Source organism: Acipenser ruthenus, chromosome 29 (genome assembly GCF_902713425.1).
Source record: "Acipenser ruthenus chromosome 29, fAciRut3.2 maternal haplotype, whole genome shotgun sequence".
Taxonomy (NCBI): Eukaryota; Metazoa; Chordata; class Actinopteri; order Acipenseriformes; family Acipenseridae; genus Acipenser; species Acipenser ruthenus.
The window spans coordinates 11,971,552-11,993,948 of NC_081217.1; the positions used below are offsets into that span (position 1 = coordinate 11,971,552).

General features: G+C 39.2%; 2 protein-coding genes across 3 annotated transcripts in view; both read right to left on the reverse strand.

Annotated features, from left to right (window-relative positions):
- Positions 1 to 5,274, reverse strand: part of LOC117432369 (oocyte zinc finger protein XlCOF26-like) — a 37,245-nt gene extending 31,971 nt beyond the window's left edge. The window contains exon 1 of one of the 2 annotated variants that reach the window (XR_009309258.1): positions 5,049 to 5,274. The gene's annotated coding sequence lies outside the window, so the exon portion shown is untranslated. The remainder of the gene's footprint in view (positions 1 to 5,048) is intronic. The other variant, XM_059003616.1, reaches the window with a different exon arrangement.
- Positions 5,275 to 6,671: 1,397 nt separating this feature from the next.
- Positions 6,672 to 17,270, reverse strand: LOC117971397 (zinc finger protein 501-like). Its single transcript, XM_034919646.2, has 2 exons — positions 17,187 to 17,270; positions 6,672 to 9,542 (listed from the first exon to the last, which is right to left on the reverse strand). The coding sequence occupies exon 2, from the start codon at positions 9,486 to 9,488 to the stop codon at positions 8,160 to 8,162; it is 1,329 nt and encodes a 442-aa protein (XP_034775537.1). The 5' UTR covers positions 9,489 to 9,542; positions 17,187 to 17,270; the 3' UTR covers positions 6,672 to 8,159.
- Positions 17,271 to 22,397: the final 5,127 nt, after the last annotated feature.

The following is a 22,397-nucleotide window of genomic DNA, read 5'->3' on the forward strand; positions in this document are numbered from 1 at the left end:
CCACATGTCGACCTGTTCCTATCCAATTTTAAATAACTTTAGCATAACAGAGGCAGAAGTGTTAAAGGGACTAGGAGCCCTTAAAATAAACAAATCCCCTGGGCCGGATGAGATCCTCCCAATAGTACTCAAAGAAATGAAAGAAGTTATTTACAAACCGCTAACCAAGATCATGCAACAGTCTCTTGACACAGGGGTTGTACCGACAGACTGGAAAATAGCAAACGTAATACCAATCCACAAAAAGGGAGACAAAACCGAACCAGGTAACTACAGACCAATAAGCCTGACTTCTATTATATGTAAACTTATGGAAACTATAATAAGATCCAAAATGGAAAATTACCTATATGGTAACAATATCCTGGGAGACAGCCAGCATGGTTTTAGGAAAGGGAGATCATGTCTAACTAACCTACTTGACTTTTTTGAGGATGCAACATTGAAAATGGATAACTGCAAAGCATACGACATGGTTTATTTAGATTTCCAGAAAGCTTTTGACAAAGTCCCGCATAAAAGATTAATTCTGAAACTGAACGCAGTAGGGATTCAAGGAAATGCATGCACATGGATTAGGGAGTGGTTAACAGGTAGAAAACAGAAAGTACTGATTAGAGGAGAAACCTCGAAATGGAGCGAGGTAACCAGTGGTGTACCACAGGGATCAGTATTAGGTCCTCTGCTATTCCTAATCTACATTAATGATTTAGACTCTGATATAGTAAGCAAACTCGTTAAATTTGCAGACGACACAAAAATAGGAGGAGTGGCAAACACTGTTGAAGCAGCAAAGGTCATTCAAAATGATCTAGACAGCATTCAAAATTGGGCAGACACATGGCAAATGAAATTTAATAGAGAAAAGTGTAAAGTATTGCATGCGGGCAATAAAAATGTGCATTATAAATATCATATGGGAGATACTGAAATTGAAGAAGGGAACTATGAAAAAGACCTAGGAGTTTATGTTGACTCCGAAATGTCTTCATCTAGACAATGTGGGGAAGCTATAAAAAAGGCTAACAAGATGCTTGGATATATTGTGAGAAGTGTTGAATTTAAATCAAGGGAAGTAATGTTAAAACTCTACAATGCATTAGTAAGACCTCACCTAGAATATTGTGTTCAGTTCTGGTCACCTCGTTACAAAAAGGATATTGCTGCTCTAGAAAGAAGAGCGACAAAGAGTACAAAGAAGAGCGACCAGAATTATCCCGGGTTTAAAAGGCATGTCGTATGCAGACAGGCTAAAAGAAATGAATCTATTCAGTCTTGAACAAAGAAGACTATGCAGCGATCTGATTCAAACATTCAAAATCCTAAAAGGTATAGACAATGTCAACCCGGGGGACTTCTTTGACTTGAAAAAAGAAAAAAGGACCAGGGGTCATAAATGGAGATTAGATAAAGGGGCATTCAGAACAGAAAATAGGAGGCACTTTTTTACATAGAGAATTGTGAGGGTCTGGAACCAACTCCCCAGTAATGTTGTTGAAGCTGACACCGTGGGATCCTTCAAGAAGCTGTTTGATGAGATTCTGGGATCAATAGTTATGAAACAAAAGTATAGAAAATTATTCCCCACAAACTTTGCTTTTGTGACCAGGACAGTGATATTTTGAAATTTACCTATTTTCCAGAACATTCCAGATAGATTCAGTGCTGAGTAAACTTGGAGTAACTTCTAGAACTTTCCAGTAATATAAATAGTAGTATAAATACAGGGGCCTTAAGCCCACCAGTTCAGTTTAGTTCCAGCTGCCTAAGTGGATACATATCTGCATTTTTCTGAGATGGCATCAAGAGTCTGCAAGCATCCGGCAGACGCATTTTGCTATGTCTGCGGCCAATTTATCAAGACAAGAGCGAAAAAGTACTCCGTGGAAGCATCTGCTAAGATGTGTGAGGCCTACAAGACATATTTCGGCATGCCTGTCGGGGATCAAGACAAACCCTGGGCACCTCATTTCACCTGCGAGCACTGCAAAAAAAAACTCTGGAAGGTAAGATGGACAATTGTTGCTTGGAATTTTATGTTATAAAATTTGTTAAAATTTTTAAAATTGTAAAAGTTTTTAATTTTAAAATGTTTTACAATTTTCAATGTTATTGAAAAAATATATCATATATGAAAAATGTTGCGAGAATCTCTTACACATTAGTCATGGGTGAAATAAATGTATTTTTGTAGGATGGTACAGAGGGGAAAAGAGAGCCATGAAGTTCGCTATCCCAAGAATTTGGCGGGAACCCACTGACCACTCAAGCAACTGCTACTTCTGCATGGTGGACCCTTCCAAATGTCAGACTGGCAAGAATGCACCTGCTATCACGTATCCGGACCTTCCTTCATCCATCACCCCGGTGCCACACTGCCATGAGCTCCCCGTACCCACTCCTCCGGATAGAGAGCAGTCGTCTTTAGAAGAGAGCAGCAAGTCAGAGAGTGAGGAAGACGTTTTAGATCCAGATGACAAATTTCAGCAGTGGAGCTGAGGAGAAAAACCCATACTACCCCAACCAAAAAGACCTCAATGACTTGATTAGAGATCTTGGTCTCACCAAGTCCAATGCCAAGCTTTTGACGTCTAGGCTCAAGCAGTGGAACTTCGTGGAAAGTCGCAGATAAGAGGAAGCGTCACCAACCTTTTTCCAGCTTCTTCACCCGTCAAGATGGGCTCTGCTTCTGCCACAATGTGACCAGTCTGTTCGAGGCAATCGGAATCGCCTGTAACCAGAATGAGTGGCGCCTCTTCATTGACAGCTCATCCAGGAGCCTCAAAGCCGTGCTGCTCCATAATGGTAACAAGTACCCGTCTCTTCCCCTCGCTCACTCGGTGCACCTCAAAGTGGATTACAACAGCATCAAGACCTAGCTGGACGCCTTGAAGTATGATGAGTACGGCTGGGAGGTCATAGATGGTAGATGGAAGTCGGTCAGTTCGGAAGGGGGCGGAGCCATGGCACCCGAGCTCAGTGACCCAGACGGTAAGCGGCGTGGCATCCGAGGACTGGAGGAGCGGATGCGCTCGTTAACCTCGGGGTCATGGGCGAGGGTATAAATAGGGGGCATGGCTTGAGTGATCTGTTCCTTTGCATATGGTTAAAACATATAACCGAGAAGGAGCCCGAAACGTGAAAGCGACCGTGAGTGTTTTGTGTCTGTGTCCTAACACTGTGTGTCTTGTGTGTTGTTGTCTCACTAAGATTACTGAGCACGATCCGGAGCTGCAGCCGCAGGCCAGTGAAAACCCGGACTTCACCACTCACCTGTCTCACTTTCGGAACTGTCTCTGTGTTTGCACCTTTTAACACTTGTATCACGCACTGTCTTTGTGTTCGTGTTTAGTGTGGGTGTCGGAACGGGACTTTGGGGTTGCGGGTCAAACCCGTAGGATTACAATTAGAAGTGATACACGCCGCTGTATCACTTCCAGCACTATTATTATTTACAGGTTTTGCCTTGAGGCTCTGGACATTTATTAAATTAAATAAACACCCTTGCACCTGTACCAACGTCTGTCTGTGTGATTATTCTGCACTGCACTCACCTGCACGTCATTACCACTTTGCCACAGTCTCCAAGGCGGTTTTACAAAGTTTCCATGCTATCTTTGCCTTTGGGACAGCAGGGACACCAAGGCGCACTACCACAGGCGGGACTGGCCACAGCGGACCGAGTTCTCTGTGGGGAGGAACAACGTCAAGTGGGAGCCACTGGTGGACCCCCGGAAGGTGCTGATGCCACCACTGCACATCAAATTGGGCCTTATGAAACAATTTGTCAGAGCTCTAGATAAGGAGTCGGCAGCCTTCAAGTACCTTCAAGACTTCTTCCCTAAGCTGTCTGAGGCAAAGGTCAAAGCCGGTGTCTTCGTCGGACCACAGATAAAGAAGATCCTGGAGTGCAATGAATTCCCCAAGAAGCTCACTAGTAAGGAGAAAGCAGGTTGGAACAGCTTTGTTGCAGTGGTTCGGGGCTTCCTGGGCAATCACAAGGCCGAAAACTATGTGGAGCTGGTTGAGAGACTGGTGAAGAACTACGGCACAATGGGCTGTAGGATATCCCTCAAAGTCCATATCCTTGATGCTCATCTTGATAAATTCAAGGAGAACATGGGAGCGTACTCGGAGGAGCAAGGCGAGTGCTTCCACCAGGATATACTGGACTTTGAACATCGCTACCAAGGACAGTATAACGAGAACATGATGGGAGACTACATTTGGGGGCTGATTCGTGAAAGTGATTTACAGTATAATCGTAAATCTCGAAAAACTACTCACTTCTAAATCTTTTGTAGTCATTTTTGTATTACTTTAGTACAAATACATGTTAATTTGGATTCATATGTTGTTTTTTTCTGACTTTATGTGAACGAAAAGACACAAATTCACCCGTTTTCTCATTGGAAATAGGTAAATTTCAAAATATCACTGTCCTGGTCACAAAAGCAAAGTTTGTGGGGAATAATAGCCATTTTCTATACTTTTGAGGCATAAGCAATTAGGAAATAACACTTACTACACAGGAACAAAAATTGTGTTACATAGTGTTATTTTTTCTATAGTTTAGCACCTGTGTACTCTACTTAATCAAAACCATGTGGACAGTCCAGTTCGTTTACATTCTTCAGTGTTAGCTGCAGGGGGATCACATAGGCCCCTTTAAATGATAAGACATGCATTGTTCACTTTAGGTTTTCTTCAAAAAACATTATTGGTCAACGAGTTTGTTTTTTATATACACACACACACACACACACACACACACACACATATATATATATATATATATATATATATATATATATGTGTGCATATAAAATCCCAACACGCTGACCAAGTGTTTATATAATGTTTAGGCCATAACCATAGGTTCCGATGTGATACGACTCAGAACATGAAAATAAAGCATAACTAATTTTTATCTGCCTCTCTTAATACTTACACATTTTAAATATAAACACTTTAAAATGCATTTCAAACAGTTTGAATGTTTTGTTTACAAGTGACCTGTAGTTATGCAGTCCATATGGAGCGCTTACCGACAATTTCGCTTCGCTTCTCGAGTTATCCAGCACTAGCAGCCAAGAACCATAGCGGTTAAAAAAAAGACAATCATGTAGACAAAAAAAGGGAGAGAAATAAAGTTCAACTGCAGGTTGATTCTCAACAACTAATTTCATCTGTGTATGTTACTTTGGTAAACAAAGAAGCTTCCGTTTCCTGTGGGTGTCACATAGAATAAAGTCACCACGACTTCCGCGTAACGTTGCTTTCCACTGTGATAAGGCGAGGTACAGGACAGCAGGTGCTTTGTCTACAAAAAAGGAAAGCAGTGAAAAACAAAAAGCCGGTTGTGGATTTGTTGTTTTAAAAAAGAGAAGTCTGTCCCACAAGTGCAATGATCTATTCAGCGATACCAAGATATTTATTTAGTGAGCAAGCAGCCCGAGTGAGGTTATCCAGCAGTTCTCCATACCCAGGCACCACTGTACCCAGAACCTCCCTGGTAATACGCACGAAACAAGCCCTTATTTTATTTATGTATTCTAGGTTTCGTGACTTCTTAAGCTGTTTTTGTTTGGCTGGGATGGTTTCTTTTTTTTGAGGTGGGGATTTTGCTGAATTTTGGTTGATTTGATATGGAATGACCCAATAAAAAAATATATTAAAAAAATGTGGTGATTGTGTTAAAGCACTGGATTATGGTAATTATGAAAAGTATGCATTTTCAACACAAACTGGTGTGGTATGTTACATATCCTGATATTGACTCCAAGGTGGAGTAGGTAATTAACATGTTCTTATTTTTGATTTGAATATCTTATATTTGGTGATAAACTCAAAACGTGCACATTTTATAAAATAATTTAAATATGTAATGCATTCTGAATGTAGATATAAAATATAAAATATGATTTTTCTTGTAGTGTAATTATTTACATTGTGTAACATGCGAAACCCGTATTGTGATGATCTGTAATTTGGAGACTCTAGATTATGTGCATATTCTTATTTTAAAATGTTGTAAACAGATTGTTTTCCTTAAAATGGTGTTGCCAAACATAATTAAATCTGCTCGACAAAACATGTGTTGATTCTTTAAGCCAGGCTAAACTAACACGGTACTAACTAGACTAAGTAAACCACCTGCCTGCTGCTAGGGCAGCAGTGTGGAGTAGTGGTTAGGGCTCTGGACTCTTGACCGGAGGGTCGTGGATTCAATCCCAGGTGGGGGACACTGCTGCTGTACCCTTGAGCAAGGCACTTTACCTAGATTGCACCAGTAAAAACCCAACTGTATAAATGGGGAATTGTATGTAAAATAACAATGTGAAATAATGTATAATGTGATATCTTGTAACAATTGTAAGTTGCCCTGGATAAGGGCGTCTGCTAAGAAATAAATAATAATAGCTGCTTACAAAGCAGATTAATAAGCTACACACAAGAAAACCTTGTCATGTATGAGCTACCAGATCAACCAGGATACAATGCATGATTGAAATGTCTCCAACAATTTACTAACCTTATACAATGTTACCTAGTTCATACTATAAGCATTTACTTTGGTTCATCATGGTTTTTACCCTGGTTTTACTTGCAAATGACTTCAAGCACAAACAAAAAAAAACCCAAAGCATTAATAAATGATACAAAATGAACAGGATTTCTGGAAAGTTTATTTGCCCTTAACACAGAGCACAAAACACAAATATTTTACATTGGAAAGTCATATAGATTGAATTTAACAAAACAACTGTAAATTACATACCAATGTCTATGTTCACTGTTATAAATGTAATATAAACATGATGGATATACAAAATATAAAAACAAGTATCTGTCCTTTTAGATTAAAACCATTGCACTGGTTCAGAAGCTTAGTGGCTTTGTGTGCAATGTGTTTTGCTACAGTCTTTTTTTAGGTTGTCCAGATGAGTAGGCATTTCTAGTTTTGGTATGCTGAGAGCAGCAAGACAATGCTGAACTATCAGCTGGCAGACCTCTACAAAGCACTACAAGGTGTTTTTAGGAATGGGTACAAATCCCATTCCACAGTGAGCAAAACAAAGTGTGAAAGTTAGTGAAACTGACAGTGTGTCATTAATCGTTAGTTACACAACGTATGGTTAGTATTGAGCCTGTACTCTACATACTCCAATTGCAAAGCTGTAATAGTAAATAAACACATGTTCTCTTGTCTGAAAAAGCCTGAGGATAACTCGATTTAAGAATTTGAGTTTGATTTCTAAGCCACTGTTTCTGGTGCTCCTTCACTATCACTTTGCATTGGTGTTCTTTTTGTCATTAAAATGCATTCTGCCACTGTTTGGCTGGGTAAATCATGGGAATTCAGCTTTACAAACCAGGTACAAGTACATGTCCAAATCTAAGCTTTTTGGCTGGAGGAGGGGTGGAGGGTTAGGGGTGTCTTGAAATGAGAACGCTGTGTATGTTTTCTGTAATTGATGATCATTTTGGGAGGACCCCTTAGTAAATTAGAGGTCATCCAAATGTAATCTAGTAAAACCTGTCTAATCTGGCGTGGCTCAAGACCTCGGGACGCTTGGGGTTATACAGTGTGCTAGTTTACTGGGAAATCTAATACTGTACCAAAAGGTATAAATGGCAAACTATTTGAACACTTTAAGAACTTTATTGCAGTTAATACAGTAGAAGTGCTGTGCAGGTATATTGCTCTGTAATTTAGTGTTTTACTGCAGATATATATGATACCTGAGGGACATCTGTGAATGTATGCAACATACTTGATTATACATTTAAAAAAAAAAAAATCACATGGTGACATACTGCACAGTAAGCTTCACATTGATTACATACAGATAGACTTACAAATCATACCGGATTCCAGAACAGACAGGATCGGGATTGTATAGAGGATCATATGAGAGGTGATGTGCTTGAGAGATGCCCAGCAATAGGCCTGCTTGTGCTTCATTCTCAACTCTCTAGCACAGTGCTTCAGGAGTGAATGTTTTTCTTGGTTATCCTGGACATGCTTCTTTTAAATCTACATAAAGAGAATTCAACACTTTAGTTCCAGCTCTCTTGGGTTTGTTGGGGATCCTTTCTTAAACAAGTCACTTTCTTGAAGAATGACATCCTCATGGGGGCTCAGTTAACAGATTTCACTCCTGTCTGTGCATCTGCTTGTGTTTTTTCAGGCTTCCCAGCTGATTAAAAGTCTGCTCACAATGGGTACAGTGATAGGGTCTGTCCCCCGTGTGAGTTCGCACATGGCTTTTAAGGGTTCCTAATTCATTGAAACACTTTCCACATTCAGAGCAGTGATAGGGTTTCTTTCCTGTGTGAATTCGCTGGTGTGTTTTAAGGCTTCCTAGCAGATTGAAGCTTTTCCCACACTCAGTACAGAGATAAGGTCTCTCTCCTGTATGAATTCGCTGGTGATTTTTAAGGTGTTCTGATCGATTAAAACACTTACCACAGTCTGTACAGTGAAACGGTTTCTCTCCTGTGTGAATTCGCTGGTGTTTCCTAAGGTTCCCTAATACATTGAAACTCTTTCCACATTCAGAACAGTGATAAGGCTTCTCTCCTGTGTGAATTTGCTTGTGTTTTTTAAGGGTTCCTAACAGATTGAAACATTTCCCACATACAGAACAGCAATAGGGTTTCTCTCCCGTATGAATTTTCTTGTGATTTTTAAGGTGTTCAGATCGGTTAAAACTCTTCTCGCATTCTGTACAGTGATATGGTTTCTCTCCTGTGTGAATTCGCTGGTGTTTGTTCAGGTTCCCTAATTCATTGAAACACTTTCCGCATTCAGAACAGTGATACGGCTTCTCTCCTGTGTGAATTCGCCGGTGTCTCTTAAGGGTTCCTAATTCTTTAAAACTCTTCCCGCATGCTGTACACGGATAGGGCTTCTCTCCTGTGTGAACTCTCAGATGCAATTTAAGCTGCCAGAACTGACAGAAAATCTTTCCACATTCGCTACAGTGATGGCCGCTATGTATTGATTTGGAATTACCTGGCAGTGGACCGTTAAGATTTACAGTCACAGGGGGTAAGGAAGAGATTGGTTTTTGTTCATATGAAGGGTGCATTTTGATAGCTTTCCTATAAGGGATGCATTGTTTCTGCTTATTGGACTCTTTTATTACTAAAGGGTCAGGCTTGGACACACTTGGTTCAAAGTGGACAGGTTCCAGCTCAGGGAGAACCACTTTAATGTAGATAGGTTCTAGTTCAGAGTGCTCCACTTTAATGTGGACAAGTTCCAGGTCAGGGGCCTCCTCTTTAATGTGGACAAGTTCAAATTCAGGGACCTCCTCTTTAATGTGGACAAGTTCAAATTCAGGGACCTCCTCTTTAATGTGGACAAGTTCAAATTCAGGGACCTCTTTAATGTGGACAAGTTCAAATTCAGGGACCTCCTCTTTAATGTTGACAAGTTCCATGTCAGGGACCTCCTCTTTAATGTGGACAGCTTCCATCTTTGATCCTTGTCTTATAAAAATAAAAGGCACTTTGTGCTCAGTATCTCTGCCCTGAAAAACAGAACAGAAGTGTTACAACGGGAAAAAGAAAGCAGATATTGTATTGTGGCATATATCTGGTCAATTGTCTCGTATTAACTTGTTTTTGAATAACAGTGTATTGGGTCACTAATGAATGGTGTGTGGGGCAATGTATTAAAGATTCAGTTCAATTTTGTGTTGGCATCATTTCTGTAAATGATTCCCATGAGTGTATACAGCAGCACAGCGTGACCTCTAGTGCTGCAATCTACCTGCTGCTGCACAATCGGCTGGACGCTGTGATTCATGTAAGAAGCTGGAGGGGACTGGAGTTTATTATTTATTTTTTAATGATGCCAATGTTTTGACAAAACATTGGCATGTTTGCTTTTCTTTGTTCAGCATATCTGTGAATGTCAGCCTCTTGTAAGTTATTGGAATTATTTGACATGAAAGTCCCTCTCAGACATCTTTTTATGTATTTGTAATTTGTTTTTGCACTGTATTTTGTCCACACTATTTCCAAAGCAGGCCAGGATTACAGAGGTTCAGTCCATGAAGGGCTGGTACTGAGCTGGTAGTTTATCTAACTCGACTAAGAAGACATTTCAGAATAAAATTCATCAACATTTGTATTTGGGGTTATTTTCTTTTTATTAAAAAAAATGGCACTTTGGAGTAAATAGCTTTGAGACTCTGGTCCATGGCCATTAAATCCCTTATTGCAAGCGTTAACCAAATACCAACATCAACTTCAGAACCTGTAGTCTTTTACTTGTGTTTATATACAGGCTGATTAGAAATAAGTTTAACACATCAACCCACCATACCACTGATGTGGCAAACATACTCTCTAAATCACCCTGTACAGTCGCCTCCGCTTAGAACAGGCGTGTTTGTGTTAACGTGATTTTCCCACAGTAAGCGATGGACGGTATAAACTCCCACAGTACAGTAAACAAAACAAACATGCGTGTACGTGGTTAAAAATCTTTATTAAGACACGCATTACACTAATAAAAAAAAATGTATTAAAACCTCTGAATGTAATAAAAAGTAAGTGCAAAACAGTATAGTCTGCAGTTTGTGCTTGACAGACCGGCCCCTCCATAGATAAGCAAAGCTGGGCGGCCGCGATCGGGAGAATGAGATGAGGGTATTTATTTCTTTGATGTTACAAGGGGTTGTAAGGAAACCTGGTCAGGATTGATACTGGTCAAAACAACCGATTTATTCTGCTGATGGAGTACCTACACTTCACATATAATAATACATATAACAGCGATTGATAAATGGCTGTGTTACTTGCAAGCGTATCAGCTATTGAGAGGAACAGTAGTTATCAGCGAAGTGCGAGAACTGCCAGACGCTCAACACAGCAAGGACAGTTTACGTGTTTTCAGGGTATTAGCACAGCAAAAGCAAATCAGCCAAAAACACCATTTCACTTTTAATTTGTAGTTCCCAACACTCTCAGGTTAAATGTAGAAAAAAAGTCAATACCTGTGTGACAGAAATATAAGAGTTCTGGTTGTAAATCTCCCTCCTGACCTGTGAGGGCGCTAAGTAGAGAAAGAGAAAGGCTTTCATTTCCTGGGTCGGGAAATCAGTCAGCCTGGAAGAAGGCGAGACTCCATTGCAGGAACGTATTGACCCAGAAGGTAAACGAGGTAGCAGCTGCAGGCAATAGAATCAGCTGCAATCGTTTACCAAGGGGTCATGCATAATAGCATAAAGGGGCCGGAGAATCGTAAATCTTTTCCTTCGTTTTTGGTTTCGAAATAGACCCGGAAGGACCCGTGCACTGTGTATTAAGAGTATTGTGAGTGTTTGTTTTGTTTGTCTTGTCTATAATTGTTACTTGTGTGTTTATAGACGGCTAACACGTTCCGGAGCTGTCGCTAAGAGCCAGCACTGAACCCGGAACAGCACTGCACTATTTGTCACTCTTTAAACTGTATCACCCACCACGAGCACTACAGCACGCACCCAGGACTGGTGACCGTGGTTGTATATGGTGGGAGAGATACTGTGTTTATTGTTTAGGGCTGCAATCCCTGTTACTGTTCTCTGTGTTTTACACATCGCTGTGTATAACCAGAGTTTATTATTTGGTCACCAGACCTGGATTATAACAAAAATAAAATAACTATTTTCCAAACCGGATTACAAATCTCTGCAACACCTCTGCACCCGTTCATAATGAGAAACCACTTTGCCACAACCTGTCATACAATACGAGAAATAAGTCGCCAAAGTAAGGCAAACATGTCCTAATCCTTTTTAAAAAGGCACTTTTATCCACGCATATGTTTATTACAGGACATCCGAGTTTAATGAAAATGAACTTGTTTTGTCAAAGTGGAAATATACTAGGGAACACATTTATTGTGATGACTATATCATTTATATGAAATGATTTATTTCTGTTTAAAATGGAACATTTGCCTGCAAAAAATATCTTTTTATATAAATATAAATATAAAGGTCTGGTATACGTGGGATTTGAAACTATAACCTTCAGTTTGCAAGGGTGTTAACTGTCAGTGCTACACGATTAGTTGAGAAAACAAGCAGTATTTTGAAAGATGAAGTCAGCCAGCTGAAATTCTCGGGACTTTGTTATACTGGAGTCATCTTCACTATCAGATATAAACACTGCCATTTAATACTGTATAAAACGAAAATAAATACTCAACAGTTCAATTGTATACTACTGAAGATCTTTGTACACAAAGGTCATCATGCTTTCATATATTTTTACTTTCAAATTAAAAATATATATTTTAACGACCCGGACAACTGCTTTGTTGCAGGACTTGTTGTCTGTTCAGTTTGTCAGGAATTCTCTATAGTTTCAAATTAAACAAACATTTTGAGAATTCAACACCGCCTCCCTGAGTACTACTTCCTAAACATGAAAACGTTACAAATGTCAGTGTTTCCCCCTCCCCGGTTACTTATCAAGACCCGCCCACGCAGCATTTGACAGGCTGCACAAAACGTGACAATAAGCAGGTTTGTGAGATGATATTAAGAGAGGTCATTTCTCAAAAGAACCTCTGGTGCATGGCGAGCAGTTTTTCAAAAATGGTGATAATAAACGGGGTATGATATAAAACGGCTTCATCTGTATTTTGTATTAGTATGCAGATTCTTTGTTTTATTTCAAGTGGTGCAAACTTTGCACTGGAGCAAATGCTGTTTTGGTTTTGAATGGATTTGCTTTGCTTAGTGTTTAAATACTGAGAAACCCCAAGCTTGCTGTATACAGCTTCAGTGCAATGGGACTGAAATACAAATCTTATCTTTTTTTTTAATGGGTAGATTGCTGTATGTGCAATTATGACAGCCCCACAATAGTAGGGCAATATTTACTGTATGCTACCGTTACTACCGCTAATGAGAAAGTAACTAAATTATTTTTCTGTGCGAGGTCTGCTCATGTCAAAATGTTTTCTTTAAAAAAGCAGATAATGTTTAATAAAAAATATGTAAGTAATTAAAACTGTAACTATACTATTATTCATATATGTCTATTTGAATTGTTATTAATTTTTCTGTAAAAATGATATTTGAGAAAAAAAAAAAATAATAATAATAATAATAATAATAATAATAATAATAATAATAATAATAATAATAATAATAATAATAATAATTTCATGGGGCTCTAAGTATAACCTTTCAAACACCATGTCAGTACCTGTTTCAATACAATTTTAACTTAAAACAAACTAATATACATTATATTGGACTTGACATTATAACAAATGATCCATTAAAAATCACACTACATTATTAGAGCAAGGGTGTTAACAACAGTAAAATACATCTTAAATATTTTCATTATGTATTTTACATAGGAGCTCTGAAAAAAAAAAAAAAAAAAAAAACCTCACGTTTTCCTGGCAGTGTAGACACGCTCCGCACACAAACATATTATTAAACTGCGCTGCAGAAAAGATTACATTGAAAGAACACTAGGTACCTGAATTTGCAAAGTAGTTGCAGATTTAGGCTTCGGAAAGTTGGTAGCTTTATCCATAAATGCAACACAGTGACTCGGACTGTATGTTACACAGGGAATGAAATTTCTGAGTTTATGTTAAACAGAGTAGAATATATGCTATTACTGAACAAAAACGGTCTCATGGATTAGTGATAAAAGCCAATGCCTGGCTTCAACGCAGGGAGCTATGCCCTTGCAGGCTCCAAATCTACAGCTCTGGCAAAAGTTTGGCATCACCCTACAGAATGAACTAATTCTGCTTCATAAAGTCGAATGAAACCTGCTGAATAATGTTACGTTAACATACTGAATGACATACCGCTTTGTAGTTTTCTATAGCACTTAACGAAAAACTGACAAAAACTGACATTTCTAAATCTAACGTTAAATACTGTACTACTAATGGCTTCCAGTTGACTTTTGCAATATCATTTTGTAATTTCTTTGATTACAGGATTATTTATTATTATGTCTCAATCCTAAAATTCTAGTTAATGCAAAACTTTTGGCCACAGCTGTAGGCTGCTGGTTGACTAAAAAATAATCATTTTCTGAATCAATAAATTGTTATTATTAAGTAAAACTTTTTTTTTTGTTTCTGTGGTCAATAATTAGCTTTATATATGAATCCAACACTTTGACCTTGACTTAAGTTTCATGGCCTCGGTGCCATCTACAAAGTTATTGAACTCAAGGCCGTTTTGGCCTTGCCCTTTTTGTTGCCAATTTAAGCCCTGTTGCTGGAAGACAACCGGAGAGCTTAGCTTAGTTATATTGTTGATCATCATACTTCATTTAATGATGGGGGGGGCATTCGACCTGTGTGCCAGCATGTTTCAAATTAACGGTGTGGCCTTACTGGAGGTTTTTTTGCATCAAGGGCTTGCTTAAGGCTGTTACCCACCATTCATGATGCAACAAGCAAAACTGTACAGCGTTGTGACAAAATGAATAGAACGTATACTATTGAGAAGTATCTTTCACACCGCAGGTGACGCGGGAGCGACATGAAGTAAATAGAACTGAATCCTATATTTTGCAATTTGTCACACGACAACTAGGGAATTGACCAATCAGACAACAGCGTCAATGCACGTGGTCCTGAAACATTTCAAGGACATTGCTACTAACCAGAAATGAGTTGTTTGACTACCACCTTTTCAAGAACCTTTGCTAAGAATGGCAAGTTGGAAACGGGTCTAACATTACTCAAAACACTACAATCTAAATTAGATTTTTTGAGCAGAGGCTTAACCAAAGCAGTTTTGAAAGCAGTTGTATTACAGCTAAAACATCATTACACAAATAACTAAATACATCTTCAAGGGATCTAATTGGAATTGGATCTAAGGAAGAGGTGGAAGACTTCATCTGCATCATTCAAACTTTATAATCAAATAAAAATATTCCATAACAGAATCAGTCTAGTGGGCACATTCAAATAAGAACCATCCGAGGTTATTGCCATGTGTAACCTGAGCGCTAACAGACTTTACCAGTCCCCAGTGCAATTCACTTGTGTCCCTACAGTATTGTGGAAAACGAATGTATACACTAAAATAAATCTCCTTTTAGAGAACTCACTTTTTATTTTTAAATCAGATTCCAAATTGTTTTTGCAAAACTGATAGAATAACTGCTTTCTAAAACATTTGTTTCCAAAAATATTATAGATTTTTAAATTTAGTATTATTATTTACAGTATGCAATTCTTTTAAATAATTATCTTTTAAAGATTAAAACAGAAAACAAAAAGGTACTGCGCCTTCTTCAGGCCAGCAATGTGTTTTAAGAAACAGGTAATGTACTTACCAAGCTGCATCAAAATTGCACATACATTTGATGTTCAAAGACAGCTCTCTCTCTCTCTACTCACTGCAAGACCAATTTAAAATGGCCCAACATTCAACACCTATGGACTTTAAAAATGTATTTTTTCCAATAAACTGGCACTTTTTCAAAAAAGGAAGCCAATTCCAATGATGTACTTACTTGAATGTAACTTTGCAAAACACCCATAATGCTACTGCATTTCACTGTGTTATAACTACCTCCACAGTTACCTGGATCTTTTTATGCATCACTAAAGTAATCAAATGAGGACCTACATGCTCAATCTGTGACTCGACCTCCTGTAATAACTAAAGCACACTTATGGAACCTGACTGCTCATTTAAAAAGGTAGTTATAATAATAACCAGGGCTGGTTGGGTAGAGGGGCCAATAATACTGCCTTAAATCAGATTGGTTGGCCATTCTGATCTTAGCTGGCAATTGAAGGCAGCAGCCATGCGAGCTACAGAACGATGCCCAATTAGCACAACCTGTCTGTCAGGAGAGTCACCCCTGTAAAATGGATCTGTATTAATGGACACATTGTAAATATATGATTAGCATGGGAGTACACATGTTCCTTTGCTTGGCTATACAGATAGTATTAACCTACACAACTGTGCCACACCGATCATGACTGGATACTGGAGGCACGAGTGTGAACTACAAAATAATGCCTGGTTTTATTCGTATCCAGCAAGTGGAAGCTCGGAACACAAAACATTTTATTCCCTTCGCCTTGGTTGTATTAAGAATACTTTTAAGTTTTTAGGCCATAACCATAGGTTCAGATGGTATAATTTTCACACTATGAAAACAAGGCATAACGAATTTGGATTTTCACTTACTACTTATACAGTAGAACCCCAGAGCTACAAACACCAAACTTATGAACTGAACGCTCTACCGAACCCCCACTTTCAACCGGAAGTATGCAATCACTCAATCACGCATGCAATGCAACCAGACAGGCACTCCTACATACATTTAAATGTGTGTTTTTGCTTCAGTTACGATTAATGGTAACTTCAATTTAGTCTTTTTTCCATTTATAGTACTGTTTTAAAGACTTTATGACCATAACAATATGAGTATTGTATTACTGTGTTGTATCCCTGTATTATTCTTCAGATTGACAGTATAGCTAGCAGGTGTAAACATTTATTAAAACCATTGAAAACTAATTTTCAGAGTTACAGGCATTTCAGACTTCAGCACAACCTCCATTAACAAGGGGTTCGTAACTGTACATTTTAACTATGAACATTTTAAAGTTAATTTCAAACAGTTTAATCAGGTTTTTTTTTTTCAATTGAACTGTACTGTTTTCTACAGTCCCGGTTTGGTATTATTTTGTGGTACATGTTAAAACGTGGTACACGATGTACTGAGTTTTGCCCTTAAAGTTGTTTTTAATATAAATATCTTCACAATTCAGCACATGTATGTGACTAACCACTGATGAGCAACAACAAATGAGGTTATCTAAAATTGTAAACATATACGACTTGTTCGTAGTGATTTGTGGAGTAGTCATGCACAACATTGACATCGTACCATTTTTCAGCTGTTACACGGGTCAAGTTTTGTTAAACGTAACATATTCTGAGGATGTACCATTTATCTTACTGGCCCTACACTGGTATGGAGAACTTACCGACAGTTTCGCTCAGCTTCCCGACTCCCGAGTTTATCCAGCGCTATTAGAAGCCAAGAACCACAGTGGTTAAAAGAAAGATTTATCATGAACTTTAAAACAAAACAACAAAAAACAAACAAAGCGAGAAATAAAGTTCAATTACGGACTGATTCCCAGCAAATCACCTCACCTGTTTATTTTGGTAAACAAAGAGCTTCTGTTTCCTGTGGGGGTCACATAAAATAAAGCCACCACGACTTCCCACACACGAGTTCCGCTTAACGTTGGTTCCCAATTCTGGCAGGACAAGGTTTATAGTTCTTAATTCAGTGTTGATGTTTTTCACGTTTTATTTCTCTTTTCTTGTTTTGGGTTATGTAATAAACACAATCTTGTACCATCAATCGTTATCTGCGAAGGCTTTTCTAATTCAAGTATTATATTTTTTCACTTCTGGAAATGTATTAATACTAATAGAACAGCTGTCTTAAAAGAAAACAACTCATTGTATTTGCTTTTGCTTTAACTCCAGAAATGGCAGGTAAGCAAAGCAAAATCTGATTAATAAAAAACAAAGCCAGTGCAATGTATAGCAGTTTTTACTTCAGCTCGCTGTGCTTGAAATGTAAATGTACATTATTATTTTTAAACGAGACGTTCCCTCAGACTGGGCTCAAGTCTTCGCTTCTCTCTCACCCTTCTACCCCAAAAATCTTAGCTGTGCTCTCTAATTGCAAAAACAAAACACATTTCTTGTGCTCTCTCAGCTATCTATCGTACTGCTGACCAGAGGACTTGCCGCGGATCAGGGGAAATTAGGTCTGTGTTTTTAGCAAAACTGAAACTTCAGGTGGCTGCCAGCACTGTGGTTGCAAAGTAATTTACAAAGTCATTTATTATTAGATATTTTAGATTCAAATGGTACACTCACTAGTGTGCAATGTGTTTTGCTATAGTCTTTGTGCAATGTGTTTTGCTGTAGTCTTTGTGTGCAATGTGTTTTGCTGTAGTCTGTGTGCAATGTGTTTTGCTGTAGTCTTTGTGTGCAATGTGTTTTGCTGTAGTCTGTGTGCAATGTATTTTACTATATACAGTATATATTCAGACCCCTGACCAATTCTCTCATATTACTGGATTACAAATGGTACATTGAAATTTCGTTCTGTTTGATATTTTATTTTAAAACACTGAAACTCAAAATCAATTATTGTAAGGTGACATTGGTTTTATGTTGGGAAATATTTTAAATTTTTAGATACCATAGTAAAACTTGAAGAAGGTTCAATTGAGACTGACCTCTTCTGTAAACCTACTGACATGCACCAGTATTTACACATGTCCTCTGCACATCCGATACACACTAAAAGGGCAATCCCAAAGGGTCTAGGAATAAGAATACGAAGAATATGCTCAAAAGAAAGTGACTATGTAAAACAAAGAAATGTATTAAAAACAAATCTTAAAAAAAGAGGATACAAAGAAAGAATTATAGAGACGGAGTTAAGAAAAGTGGATAAACTAAAAAGAGATGATCTACTAGATTATAAAAATAGAGATAAAAAGGTCAAAAGAGTCCCATTAATAATGACTTACTCTAAACTTTTGCCCAATATTTCTAAGATAGTTTGGAAACACTTGCGGATTCTACATAATTCAGAAAAATTAAAAAAAGTATTTCTTAAGGCCCCAGTTGTAGCATTCAAAAGAGAAGCTAATTTAGGTGATATTTTAGTTCACAGTAAACATAAAAGAATAATTGACAAAATAGGTTCTACTAACATATGCACTAGTAGATGTAAAGTGTGTAAACACATAGACAAACGTAAAAATATAATTAAACATAAGAACACCACATATCCACTAAAAACTAATACCTACTGTAAAAATAGCAATGTTGTTTATGGAATAGCCTGTGAAAAATGTGATGAAATCAAATATGTTGGAGAGACTGGAACTACTTTATATAAAAGAATTCAGAACCACCTTTCGTTAATTAGAAATAAAAAAATGAATGAACCAATAGTACAGCACTTCACCAGTCAGGGACATGACATAAATGATGTAAAGTTTGTAGTATTAGAACAGCTCAAATTAGACAATGCGACATATAGAAGAATAAAAGAAAGTAAATGGATAAATAGACTGAACACGATTATGCCAGCGGGACTCAACAGAAAAGAATGAACTAATTAACTTCAATAAATATATAACATTTAAATAAATAAACAAAATTCATTCAAAAGTTGTGCATGCTGATGCGCTGGGGAGGCCAAATCTAGACTGATCCTCAGAGCCAGCATTGCATGACATAATAAAAATATAAGTTTATGTAAAGTAGTGTTAATTGGAATTAATACAGATTCAAAGATAGAAGTAAAAATGATGTCACAATATATAGAACACCATTACATCATGTAAGAATAAATCATGAATTTGAATGTAAACAATAACAAGTAGTTGTCATGCCGTCAAAAACCTATAAATACCTCCAATGTTTGGATTCAAACACAGGCTCCCTTGAGAAAGATATGTACAACATATCGAAACGTTGGGCAGCTGGCTCTTTGAGCTAAAATATATATATATATATATATATATATATATATATATATTGTGAGGAAAGGATAGCGTCGCCTTTAAGAAATGGCAGCGCTAAGGAAGAAACTACACAACCCAGAAATCCGAGTGTCAATTAATGGGGTGGGGTTTCTGGGTTTAAAAAGGGAACAGGGCAGAGCCATAGGGGAGAGTGTGGGGAAAACGGCCCGGTTGTCCTGAAAGGAAATAGCATGCAAGCTCCAGTGTGTTGGGAAAACAACTAAAAAGAAAGAGAGCACAAGGTAAAACTATCGTTTGTGTTAAAATATAGTCGCCGTTTAGTTTTGTTTAAAGTGCGGTTTTTCCTCTTGTTGAGGTAGCCTTTTGTTTGTTAAAATTTATTTTTATTTTTATTTTCTGTTGTCGGGGTGAGACTTGAAGACAGTATACTCCGTAGCAATTTAAAAGAGACCCGCGGTATTCTGTGTTATGCGGTTGTGCGCCGCCACAACCATAGCGTGTTGTGCTATATGCTTTATAACCCAGAGAGGTATTGGTTGTTTACGTGTTGCTGAGACAGTAAATAATAACCAGAAAGAACGGGCTTGCGAGACTGGAAGTGCAAGACATTGTTTATTCATAGACACAAGACACGTTGCATATAAGGAATACAAAAAAAATGGACACTGGCTTTTAGAAGAGACACCATTTGCTTTTGTGGATGACCGGGAGTTGGCTGCAGGGGTTCTTTCTCCACAGCCCGGATATAACTTGTTTTATCCTTGTTCATTTCTCTGGACGTCTGGGGTCATCGCTGTTGTTTTTCTGGAAGTCTTCATTAAAAACGGATTCATTCTTCCACTTACCTGTGTCCCAGGATTACTCCATCAGAGGGAGCTTGTCTTGTTCTTACTTATGTTACAGGACTACTCCAGCAGAGGGAGCCTGTCTTGTTCTTACCTGTGCTACAGGAAAACTCCAGCAGAGGGAGCCGATCCAATACTTACCTGTGTTACAGGACGACTCCAGCAGAGGGAGCCTGTCTTGTTCTTACCTGTGCTACAGGACTACTCCAGCAGAGGGAGCCGATCTAATACTTACCTGTGTTACAGGACGACTCCAGCAGAGGGAGCCTGTCTTGTTCTTACCTGTGCTACAGGACTACTCCAGCAGAGGGAGCCGATCTAATACTTACCTGTGTTACAGGACGACTCCAGCAGAGGGAGCCTGTCTTGTTCTTATCTGTGCTACAGGACGACTCCAGCAGAGGGAGCCTGTCTTGTTCTTACCTGTGTTACAGGACTACTCCAGCAGAGGGAGCCGATCTAATACTTACCTGTGTTACAGGACGACTCCAGCAGAGGGAGCCTGTCTTGTTCTTATCTGTGCTACAGGACGACTCCAGCAGAGGGAGCAGATCTAATACTTACCTGTGTTACAGGACGACTCCAGCAGAGGGAGCCTGTCTTGTTCTTACCTGTGTTACGGGACTACTCCAGCAGAGGGAGTCTGGTGGATTGTGACCTGTGTGGCAGATATACTCCAGCAGAGGGAGCTCAACCTACACCTGCCGGTGACTCAGGCCAGCTCTAGGGAGGAGAGCTGGCCCTGTTCTTGCCCGCGGGCTAACCCACTTCGGTCAGAGGATCCTTGGACTTCTTTCGCTATCTCTCTATCCTGATATAGCTAGAGAGGGTTGAAGAAGTGAGTTAGTCAGTGGCCCGTACAGGGCGAGAACCGTGACAGAAACTGTTTATTTTATGTAAATATTGTAAATAAAAATTACTTGCCTGCAAACATATTGAGTCTGTGCTAGTTGGTGGAACGGGAAAGAAACAGTTCAGCAGCACGTGTCTACGGGATCGTTTACATTTGGTGTCAGAAGTGGGATCCAGATCGACGGGAAACATACTCCAGTCGGCCCACGAAGTTCAATAAGATGGAGACCACGGACATGTTAATTCGGGCTCTTTTGCACGCTACGGCTGTGCAACAGGACCATAGCGCTAAAATGCAGGAGTTTCAACAGACGGCTGTGCAACTACAGCAAGAGACCAACCGGTTAAATGCACAGCAATTGGAGGTAACCCGACAGGAGTTAGCAATTTTAAAGGGACGTACGGACCAGTCGAGGGAACCTCCATATGTGTTGCCAATTCGACCCTCCCACGTCTTACAGAAGATGACGCGGGAGGATGACGTAGAAGCGTTCTTGCTGGCATTTGAGCGCACCGCCACCAGGGAGGGATGGCCGTCAGAGAAATGGGCCGGGATTCTGGCACCGTTTTTGGTGGGAGAGGCACAGAAGGCCTATCACGACTTGGCCCCACAGGAAGCTGAGAGCTATCCCCATTTAAAGACAGAGATCCTTGCTCGGGAAGGGGTGACCTCGGCTGTCCGGGCACAGAAATATCATGCCTGGGGTTACACCACCGGAGTTCCACCCAGATCCCAGATGTATGATCTGATTCATCTGGCCACTAGGTGGCTCAAGCCGGATATAAATAACGCAGAGAAGGTAGTGGAGATCCTGGTCATGGATCGGTATCTGCGGGCATTACCAGCCCCATTGAGGAAGTGGGTGGGGCAAGGAGACCCCACTACCATTAATGAGTTCGTGGATCTTGTCGAGCGACAGTTAGCCGCTGAAGAACTCTCCCGTCAGCCCCAGATCACGGCCGCACGGAACCCGAGACAAACGTCATGGAGGATTCGGACGCCTATCAGGTCTCGCAGATTCAGGGAGTGCTATTACGTTAATTACGCCAGAATTATTGGCAGACAGTCCAGTGGATTATGATTTTAAGACCGGAATTACTTGTATCCATGGGGATATTAAACACTATCCGACTGCGGTAGTCTC

Bases quoted from the DNA above. Each gene is read 5' to 3' on its own strand.
- LOC117971397 (XM_034919646.2), bottom strand. From the start codon at position 9,488: ATGGAAGCTGTCCACATTAAAGAGGAGGTCCCTGACATGGAACTTGTC.